We start from the raw sequence: 11481 nt of genomic DNA on the forward strand, positions 1-11481 counted from the left end.
AGCTCATTCGCAATGCAACCTAATTTGGGTTCTGTAAATATAATTCCTGTAAGCTCATCGAGAGGCTGCAATGTAGGGTGATAACTAAGTCATTAATTTAAGGTAGTGAATTGTGTATTCGATTTTCTGTTCGTTTTGTAGATAGTAATATAGGATTTATTACATTAATAAAACGATTATCCAAAGATTTTATACTTTCATTTTTTCCTTAAACCTCCACTGAATAATATTATATTAAGTAAGTCAATATACAGAAAAAAACCAAATTGAAATTAAACTGTTTAAAGCTTTACTAGTAGTTTGCCTTATTTTAAAGACCGTCCTATGTGATCTTCTTTTAGGTTTAGAAAAATGTATAAATCTTATAATGTAATCTCATGTAATATATCTTTTATTAAGTACATACATGGTCTATCTCAATAAATATATCCAGTGCAAAATTATTTTAGTTCCTATTAAGATGGATATACATATTTGTTATAAATTATTGATTAATATAATTAATTTTAAAGAACGTTACAAAAGTAGGTACATAATATGTCTAGAATTATTTTACCTGTGCATGTAGGTATAGTTAAATTAAACAGTGTAGGTAAAACCGAATATGTAAGAACTGTATGTTACAGAATAATGCCATTTCTCAGAACCTATGAGCTTTGTAGACAGTAGCTGACATAAGCTTCCCTACAACGTAAGTTGTTGGAGTTATAATCAAATTAAAGTAATACAACATAGTGGAGACAAGGGTTAGTAGTCATTTTAAACTACAAACCCCTTTTGAACTACATAATTAGTGACTACAATACAAGTACTTTAATTTGTTGTGGTGCCTTATATTGCACACTGAAACTTTTTTATAATAATATGTCTGATGATGTATTTTATAACATTTTATGATGGTTCTACATGTAATAAACCTGAGACACGTAAAAGTGTTTCAATAAAAATTGAAGTTGTACATCTAGATATAAGATTGTAGGTAAAAAAATAACTTTCATATATTAAAAAGAAAGGGGGAAAAAGGCTTTTTCGACTACATTGATTTCGTGAGCGAAAAATACGCATCGAATTGATTTGTCACCTATCTTTAGTTAAAATTAAAACTAGTTGCCGAATTATAGATTTGCGGTCACATACAGAAATATACCTGTGACCGTTGTAATAAACGTCTTTAATATTGTACCTGATTTTTTTTTTTTCATTTTGATTTTGATTTTTAATATTTTGTCCATAAGTGTAAAAAAGTCAGCGTTTGGAAAGCTCTTGCGAGTAAATATCTATTTCAGTAGTCGGCACTTGAAAGCCTGTAAAATTGTTAAACATGCTATTATGTAGCTATATAGTATTTGAACAAGGCTTTATTAGTTAACACTGTGAAATGTAGAGAAGCATATAAAATACACATTTTATAATCTTATTAACATGAATTAGGCATAATTTATATGTATATTGTGTATATTATATAATTGAGCAAGAGAAATATAGCTGAAGGTTGTCGCAGCTATCAACTATTAATTTCCATAATTTCTTATGGATATTATTGTTTTTTTTTTATTTTGGGCCACGCAATCTACGCAATAGTTATATTTTATCGTCGTGGCGTAAAAATTACCAAAAAGATACACTAACCTACCTAAATCAAATAGGTAGGTACCTATTAACGAACTTGCTTACAGATGAATATAGTGTGAATTACAACATAATTACCTAAGTTTTACTGTTAAATAAATAAATATTGTCTGTCCGTCTGCCTGTCAATGGCCTGTATCTCAGGAACCGTAATACCGTACCGTAGAGAGTTGAAATTTTCAGAGTGTGTAAGTATTTCTATTGCCGCCATAACAGCAAATACATAATAAAAAATCAAGATGGTGAATTTCAAAATGACCGCCATGTAATTTTTAGGTCCTCGTAGTAAAACACCTTACAATTTGTCCTAACCGTCTGTTCGTCTGTCCGTCTGAGCATCACAGCTGCACAGCAACGAATTACTTTTAGCTTATAAAATAACATGAATTGCTGATATCAAACGCATTTTCAGTAAGAGCCTACATATACCTTCTGAAAACGCTAGGTAGACTCCGACACACAGAGCTCTTACGATTTTTGTGGCACGTGCGGCCCGTCTGTTCAAACATGTTGATCGATGTTATAACTTTTAAGTAGATTAAAGTTGGAAAGGAAGGAAGTGCTAAGGAACAAGTTTGTTAAATAACGAACTCGCTTAGAACAATGGCTAAGTTAATCTCATTTTTTTACAACATTTATTTTTTATTTAAGTATGCCACGAGAGGAGCTTGCAATTTTGATCTCTATTCGCCATGACAAAGGGGAAATCCTCTTAGCGCAATCAAGATCTATCTTAATTCCGACAGGTTGACGATATACCTACCTACTGCAATTGCGAAATATTAAGTAATTTACATTTTGCGTTGAAATTACGTAAAAGAAGTGACACAGAACCAGAAGTAAACCGGAAATGCCTACCAAAAAATATCGGTCAGATTATACTTTATTGCTCATTTATATTGTAATTTCCCACGAGCCAGGTGAAAATAGAAACCGAACCGGTCATTCATTAATCATTAAGCATATTGGTTACTTAATAAAAGGGACGAAAGACTTGTTACGTCATTCGATAGGTTGATCGAAACTGTTTTATGGATATAGGCCAACCATTTGTCTTTTATATGATAATAATTTTATGGTGGATTGCTCAAAGTTGGCCAATGTTATTTATTGCTTTCTTTGTAGGTCATTAAATTATTCATAAAGGTGACACAAATTAGTTAATAGAAAAATATAATGCATTGGACTAATGCTAAGTGTCTAATAGCAATGCAATTTATAGAAGTCAGCTGGCATTGTTATGTCAGTTCAAGTTTTCAGTATACAAAGCTTGCAAAAGTTGACTTTCTGCAAGTGTTTAGTGTTTACACATTGCGATTTTAGTAGAAGTTACTTGCAGAGCTAACTTCTGCAAGTTTTATTGCTAGTTGACACTTAGTTCACAGTTCACTCTACTTAGGAAACACCCTAGGCAACAAACCTTTTGACTTTATTAAAGGTTTTCTATTGTTTGATCGGCTCGAAATTTGAATTTTAAAGTTTATTTCAAAAAATTTGATTTTAAAGGTAAGTAGAGTACGTAGGGATAATATTATGATCCTGATCTGTTGAGCGTGTCAGTGGTATTATTTAATTATTTATTATTATAACATTCCACGTTTTACTATGATGTTCTTGCAGACAACCAATATAATATATGCTAAATCTTAATTGTTTACGATTAAAAAATAGAAATAGAAATTAGAATTAAGACGAAAAAAATTAAGGTTTAAAATTAAATAGGTAATCTGTTTATTTTTAGCGATTTAACTAGCTTATTCTAGGAATACAAAGGCATATAGCCTAGCCCAATAGCCTAGGAATCATAATATGACCCACGCTGCGATATGCAATCCGTCCAAATAATATATTCATGGGCGTAATAACGAAATAGCCACCTCTATCACTCTATAAATATGTGGTTCGGTTACGTTATCGTATCACACACCTACGAACCTCGAGACAAAAAACAACAACCTTTTTTTTTGGGCTGGCTTAAGCGATTAGCTAACAGCCATGGCGTTTGTTGTAAGTGTATGATTAAAATAATTGATAAACATAGGCTTAGTAATTTCCTTTAAGTAAAAAACATCCATACAGTAACATATTCATGTACTGTAACTATCTCATTCGCATCAATTAGTGGATAATTAGTAACTGTCATATATACTCCAGTTAGGTCCAATGGAGAGTTTGCGTGTGAAAACTTTTTATATCAAAGTGGTTTCAACTCATTTTTACTTGAGTCTTTTTGCAAAGTACGTCAAAATAGAATAAATATACCGAACATAGTAGAAAAGAAGAATATTTTTAACAAAAACCTTATTTTTCCAGATAAAAACAGTATTTCTCATAGCACTGGTTTACAGTGCTAGGGCAGGACTATTGAGTGGCGGTCACGACTCCTATGTATCATCAGCTTTGAGTGCCCCATCCGCCAATTATGGGCCACCTTCAACGTTATACGGACCACCAGTTGTTTCAGAACCAATTGGACACTATAGCGGACCTTCAGGTGGAGCTTTGGAGGCTAATCTTGGACATGAAGAACATGGCCACTCTATTGAAGGCGGACCAGTTGTAGAAAGCTCTGCGCTTGCCAGTGGGCCAGGTCACAGCGGTCATGGTCCAGCTCCCGTGGTTGAGCACAGTAGTTATGATGGTGGAGACCACGGTGGCTATGAAGGCGCAGGTCTGGAAGGTGCAGCTATCGGTGGGGCTTTAGAAGGCGGAGATATTGGGGGTGGAGCGTTAGAAGGTGCAGCTATTGGAGGTGGTGCTATTGGAGGTGGTGCTTTAGAAGGTGCAGGTTTTGGAGGCACGGGTCTTGGTGGAGCTGACTTAGGTGCAGTGGGCGGTATTGGTGGCGCTATTGATGGTGCTGTTGGAGGTCCTAGAGTGATTGGCTCATTCGTGTCCGTTGGACGTCCAGTAGCCGAGGCATCTAGATACGAACTTCAATCCGTTGTACAGAACGTCGTCCGTCGCATTCCCATTGAAGTAACTCGTCATATCAAAGTCGCTGTGCCCCACGCGGTGCCCGTCCCTGTACCTCATGAAGTCAAAGTGCCAGTTCCACAACCCTACCCCGTTCACGTCGACGTCATCAAACACGTGCCTTACCCAGTATACAAAACCCAGCACGTTGAAGTCGAGAGACCGGTTCCAGTTGAGGTAGTGAAGGAAGTGCACGTCCCTGTCTACAGGAAGGTCCACATCCCTGTTGAAAGGCCAGTAGAGGTCATTAAGAAGGTCCATGTGCCAATTGACAAGCACGTCGAAGTCCCCGTACCAGTATGGAAGCCCTACCCTGTCCACAGCACCAAACACATAATCCACCTCAAAAGAAAGAAGAGCCATTGGTTGTGGTGAAGAGTCGTGATCGTGCCAAATAGTCAATATAATTGTAAATATTTTAGTCATTAGTTTGTACATACGTATAATAGAAAAGTACCTAAAATACATATTTTTCATTTCAAATTGCATTTTGAACAACTGATCATTTACTTTATGGTAGTTTTTTAGGTGGGAGATGATGTAAGCGAAAAATCATAGGTCTATGTTTTTAACTGTTTTTGACAATCGCCAAAAAACCAACCTTAAACTTTTTACCCATCCCAAAATCACTACTGCTAGTGAAAATATAATCCGTTCGAATGCGAAAGTGTCTGTCTGTCTGCTACGTTTTTATCTGTTATTGACGTCAGACTAGCTTACATTCCGCCTATGAACATAGCTACTTACTTTTTGCCCCAGAAAATCAAAGATTTCCCACGGGATTAAAAAAATCTAAATCCACCCAGACGCAGTCGCGGGCATCATCTAGTACCTACTAACTTAATGTAATAGGCACATAATGGTAGTCGTCCTAGTACTTAAAAGCTATACAAAAAAAAAAAAAAGTTACAGAATTGCTTTCTATCGAAATTAAGTTAAATAAATATATATTTAAGTACTTATATGTTTTAAATTCAAATATTTATTAATTGTAGAGCATAATTTTATTGATTGGATTATACAATTATAAATGAAGACAACTATTGCTAATGAATAGAACTTACTCCAGTTGTTTTATAACATTTTAGTTAAAAAAATTGTAGCTGTTGTCCGTAAGTTTGTTTGAATGAGAGGATTACAAAATTTTCTATTGGGACTACAATATTTTTCCGGTACTTAAGTATAAAAAGTAGCCTGCCTACATCTGGGATGCAACTTATTTCTTTGCCAAACAAAAGAGGTATCTATCCAGGCAAACAAAAATTGTGAGACAGATACACGTTCTTTTAATATTAGCTACACAATGCCAGCAATTTCATCATGTGTTTTTTTTAAATAGCGAGCAAATGAGCAGGGTTGTCACCTGAAGCTATTACCGCCGCCCCTGAACATTTGCAGCACCAGAGGAACCGCTAATGCGGAGCCGGCTTTTTAGGAATTTGTTAGTCAGCCCCTTAAACAATCTTATGCTGAATTTAGATTTTAAAAATCTGAAAAAAGGACCTTATTGATTTTCCGGAATAAAAAGCTTGACCCGTGTCCGTCTCTTGGATGCAAGCTATTTCTGTACCAAGTAAATATGCCCAAGAAGGAACTAAAATTGATGTTATTTGTCGATGAAGACCAAATATTATATTATGCTTATCATATTGTAAATAGGTAGCTTTTCTGACCACCTAAGGCCTCGTTTCGAGAAACGCACGGCATTGCTTTGTGCGTAGCGTGTCGGTGCCATTATGCTGAAGCTTATTAGATATGAGGGCATTTATGCAGAAGCATTTCGTGGTAGAGCATGTGGTGGGCAAGGGTAGCTTCACCAGTCGCGTTCGCCGCGGCGTGGCGTTGCAGGCTTCGCCACGGACTAGGTCGCCGCCACCCGCTTCTACGTGAACGGAATTTCCCTGTGACGCGCCGTGCCCCACAAAAAAAGGCAGCGCGTTTTTCTTGGGCAAATGCGTTTCACTTTAGGCTTCATCTCCTGTTTGGTGTCGTTGAAGCCAAGCGTAAGTCTATATTAAGTATATAGTTTAAAAACAACAGGATAAAGAAAACTAAAACCCGACTGCGATCGTCTTAATAAACGCTGAAATATTAGAGTAAAATTGTTTTTCAGTCGTTTGGTACCTATATTTTAATGTTATTGTACATTTGTATACATGAGCTCAAAATTTTCTCCTCTTTCATTTGACACCCCACTCGATACAATAGCAAAAAAAAAAAAAAGTATTTATAAATATATAGCCTATATCACCCGGACCTTTACAACGAATCAATTAACACATTATTTATTAAAATCGGCACAGTAGTTTAGGCACTACGGTGGAACACACAGAATCTGGATACAAACATACATACATACATATATAGACTGCTAAAATCATAACCCTTCCTTTTGGCTTTGCCGCAGTCGGGTAAAAGGAACGCGCTGCGCACGGTGCAACGCTCCATATCCCCCTGAACGAGCCTTGGAATCGCAGACCTATTAAATATTCAAAGATTAAATGAAATTCTGTTATGACATGTTCTGGAGTGGAAACCGCGTATCAGCAAGCGCAGTGTGGGACGACCTCCGACCCGCTGGACTGACGACCTTAAAAGGACAGCGGGAAGTAGGTGGATGAGGAAGGCGGAGGATCGTGTGTGGTGGCGCGCTCTCGGAAAGGCCTTAGATGTCCAGCAGTGGACGCAAACAGGCTGATTGATTGATTAATTGATTTATTGAATAAAATTAATAATATTGAATACAACCTGGACGTCTTTACAAAAATCTCACTTCAAAAATGACCCACTTTATTGATGTGAACACGATTTTACGCAAATAAAATGGAGATCTTGCAAAAAAAATTGGTTCACCTCATAGTATGTATATATATAATGTTTTAAAATGTGTTTAAAATTTGCATATTCGGTCATTGTAATAATCTATGCAATATGAATTAACATTCAAAATCAGTTTAGTATTTTATTAACTTAGATTTGTTAATTCGTTTTGTATATAAAATTGTGTTTTATTCCACCATCCGCAGAAGCTCAGGCGCTTCCACGGAAGAAGAGACTAACACCAATTAATATAAGACAAGTTTAAAAATGGTACAATCATAGAACATTTTAAATATTGCCTAAAAATCTAATAAAAATTGTAAATCAATTTACTCATTCTTTATTGTTATTTATATATTACTGTCTTGTTGGTGTACAATAAAGAATATTTTACTTTTAATTTACTCATAACATTAGTGTCTTTTTCTTAAAGTTAGTTTTTATAAAAATGCAGTTTTATTACTGTAGATATGTTAAGTATTTCAAATAGGTTTAAGTAAAGAAGATTTAATAAAATTAATTAGTACTAAGCACTTTATTTATTTGCAGAAAATATTACATATTATTTTACTTTTGGTGGTGTTGGTCGAAATACAATCTAAAGAATTTGATCCAGGATCGTTCACAATCACTGATAGAGAGTCTCCTCAGTCTCATTTACCATCAAAAGAGGTTATTTTGTATTTAACACCGAGCCTGATTGAATCTGGGGAAACTTCAGTAAGTTCTACTTTGCCCGAACGTGCTATTAAAGAAGATTCTCAAAAGCAGCTTACATCTAAAGAAAATGATAGCCTACGTCGCGAGCAATTTGAAAACACAAAATCTGGTCGAGTTAGCATACCTATTCAAGAATTCAACGAAGAAAGTTTGAAAAGGGTCACAGAAACTTCTATTTTTGAGCAAGAAAACCAACAAACCGAAAATGAAAATCTTCTCCAAAAATTTGAATACCAAAATACTTTAAGGCAACAAGCGACATTGCACAAATTATCATTACCAGGATCAGATCAATGGAATCAAAATGAATCTAAAATTCAAAGAGACGTCTGGGTTGCTTATGATTCAGATTCAGAGAATAGTCAGGGTGAAAGCTTACCTGAAGATTTTAAAGAGAAATGGAACAGAGTATTAGAACTGAATCGTAAACAAATAAAGGCTTCGTCAGAACAAGCACCACAAATTCAAAAATCTGAAGATTTTATTCAGGAAAAGCCGCTTTTGCAGATACAGGATGGTACAAAATATAATGAGAAAAAATTGATACAAATTGAGAAGTCAATAAGGGAACGTCATCAAGGTGAATTAGATACAAAAAGCGCTTTAGTGCAAGCGGAAGCAATTAACAACTCTCCTTTAATTGACCAAGAGGTTACAATAACCAAACATCACCCAGTACCGGTGTTCAGACAAGTACCATTGCCAGCATCCAGCTCAGTTCCTATGTCTGAACCATTTAAAGTAAATATACCTCGCCCCGATTCTGTGCCTCTACAATTTTTCAAACGTATTCCCTTACCAAGAGGAGTAGAAACTATTGGAAATGAAAAGCAGATATCTGTATCCCTAACTAAAAGAACAAGTAGTGGGGAAGACAGACTTTTTAATGTACACAGCAGAGTACCATACAGGTATGAGATAAAAAATGAAAAACCTGAGGAGGCACATAAAACAGAAAAAGAAATCTATCCTACGACCCGATAAGAAACATTGAAGAAAGTAGGTAACTGAGTTTATTTATTTTGACTGATTGTATGTAATCAATAGTTTGAGAAACTGTTAATAAAAGTAATTAAAATATTGAATATTTATTTTCTCTTTTTTATATCACCACATTTGGAGGAAATCCTGAATCTATATCGGCGTAGAATCAACGTGGTAATAGGACCTGAAATAACGCCAGCTGAATTATTCTTAGCAAAGAATTGGAATATAAACTTTGCCTACTTATTCATGAGTGTATATTATTGCTTGCTACAAGTATTTACCTATATAATAATTTGAGTACGTAAAAATATACAAAAAACAGAAAAATATGTGTCTCTTTACTTTTTAATGCAATTTTTAATTTAAGTATCCATCTGGTGTTTTCATTAAAGTACTAAGAGCTTTGCTCTATCAGATAAGTAGGTAGGTACATATTTCAATAATAAATAGTCACTAAGTAAGTTGAATTAAGTTATTAATTCCTTACACCCTATTGGATAGGTAACCATAATAGAACGACAATCTGTTTACCTACTAGATACTTTTATAAAAAGTTTGAAACCACGTCCTAAATTTCAGTTTGGATATTTAATTGGCAATTTTTTAGGGTTCCGTACCTCAAAAGGAAAAACGGAACCCTTATAGGATCACTTTGTTGTCTGTCTGTCTGTCTGTCCGTCCATCCGTCCGTCGTGTCTGACAAGAAGAGCTATAGGGTACAATTCCCGTTGACCTAGAATCATGAAATTTGACAGGTAGGTAGGTCTTATTAGCACAAGTAAAGGAATAAATCCAAAAATCGTAAATTTATGGTTACATCACAGAAAAAAAAATTAAAATGTGTTTCAATTTTCAAAGTAAGATAATTATATAATACCGAGTGGGGTATCATATGAAAGGGCTTAACATGTACATTCTAAAACGATTTTATTTATTTTTATGCATAATAGTTTTTGATTTATCGTGCAAAATGTCGGAAAAATACCCGAGTACGGATCCTTCGGTGCGCGAGTCTGACTTGCACTTGGCCGGTTTTTATTGCCTGTGAGATAATTAACAAAACATACCGGCTTAAAGGTGGCTAATCCGGTAGCATTAATATTACATCAGTTATATTGACGAATCAGAGCAATTAAGAACATACACAAGCTAATTTATGGTTGCAGTATGCTATAATCGTGATAGCGTGAAATTGCATAAAACTTTTATAATATTAATAATTTTAATTAGATTTGGTTTGGACATAGCTTGTTTTAAAAAATATGATTATAATTAATATAGTTTTATACTTCTCTCCTTCCTAAAATCTCGCATTGGAAGCAGCTTATATTTATTGAAGATTTGTAGGAATTATTCGCTTTATTTTACAGTTTTTTTGAAGATATTTGCTGATATTTTTCATTTCTTATTCCACCAAGTCTTTACGCATAATCACATGTGATGCACTAATCCCGAAAACTTGCTATTTATGTCAAATTCTTCCACTAAAATATTTTGACTCCTCTAATTTCATCAACTTTATCCATGAAATTATCGGATAGGATAAGTAATGAGTAGTTACAGTTTCAAACAACAAGATTGCATAAGTAATTGGTCCCACAAATTACGCATCGTGAGTCTATCTAACGGCATATCAATTAGAGACAATCTATAGACCAGCTATCGGTGAAATTATTGTGACTACCGATTTACGCAATCCACACCCACTGCAACTTACTGACTCAATTTCACGTTGTTTTGAAAGCCATTGCTCAAGGAACCGAAAATCTAGATCATCATCGCCTACGGTTAAATAATAATAGATAATTGAATGAATAATTAAATTATTGATCTAGTTATAATTCAGTATCTAAGTATACCTGCCTAATTCCTGGTAATGTTATAATACTGTGAGTATTCGAGTGTTGTTTGAGGCTATTAATATACTTACCCTGAATTATCACCTAAGAAGCTATTATTATAGGAAAATCAACGAGTCCAAAACGATCAAAAACATATACTTACCTATCTACGCGGACGAAGTCGCGGGCATCATTTAGTAAAGAATAAAAATTACTATAGTATAGACGAGTAACTAATTGGTAAAAAAATTAACTCGTCCTAATTAAAATTATCAACGGATATCATCTGTATTATGTAAGCGATATTAAATGTTGTTAAGCTCGACAACGTAATAGTGTTTGAATCACTTAATGTTATTTAACAACGAGGACATACTTGTTAGCATAACATTATTATGCAAATCTGTAACCGTTCTTGAATGTTTGACTCCACAAATATTGGCCAATAAAGCGCTAGTCATTTTCTAGCTTATTGTAATAGTAATATGGTAAATAAATTTGGTAAACA

At 34.6% G+C, this 11481-nt stretch overlaps 1 protein-coding gene across 1 annotated transcript; it reads left to right on the plus strand.

Annotated features, from left to right (window-relative positions):
- The first annotated feature begins 12 nt into the window (after window positions 1–12).
- On the plus strand, window positions 13–4993 carry LOC123873437 (keratin, type II cytoskeletal 1-like). Its single transcript, XM_045918283.1, has 3 exons — window positions 13–72; window positions 3943–4351; window positions 4397–4993. The coding sequence occupies exons 1-3, from the start codon at window positions 13–15 to the stop codon at window positions 4978–4980; spliced, it is 1053 nt and encodes a 350-aa protein (XP_045774239.1). The 3' UTR covers window positions 4981–4993.
- Window positions 4994–11481: the final 6488 nt, after the last annotated feature.

Source organism: Maniola jurtina, chromosome 16 (genome assembly GCF_905333055.1).
Source record: "Maniola jurtina chromosome 16, ilManJurt1.1, whole genome shotgun sequence".
NCBI classification, from domain to species: Eukaryota; Metazoa; Arthropoda; class Insecta; order Lepidoptera; family Nymphalidae; genus Maniola; species Maniola jurtina.

What these genes read in the sequence shown, in the direction of transcription:
- LOC123873437 (XM_045918283.1), top strand. Translation starts at nt 13, where the DNA reads ATGCAACCTAATTTGGGTTCTGTAAATATAATTCCTGTAAGCTCATCG. An exon ending in GCTCATCGAGAGGCTGCAAT is followed by an intron (nt 73 to 3,942) that starts GTAGGGTGATAA and finishes TTATTTTTCCAG; the next exon opens with ATAAAAACAGTATTTCTCAT. An exon ending in AGAAGGCGGAGATATTGGGG is followed by an intron (nt 4,352 to 4,396) that starts GTGGAGCGTTAG and finishes GTGCTATTGGAG; the next exon opens with GTGGTGCTTTAGAAGGTGCA.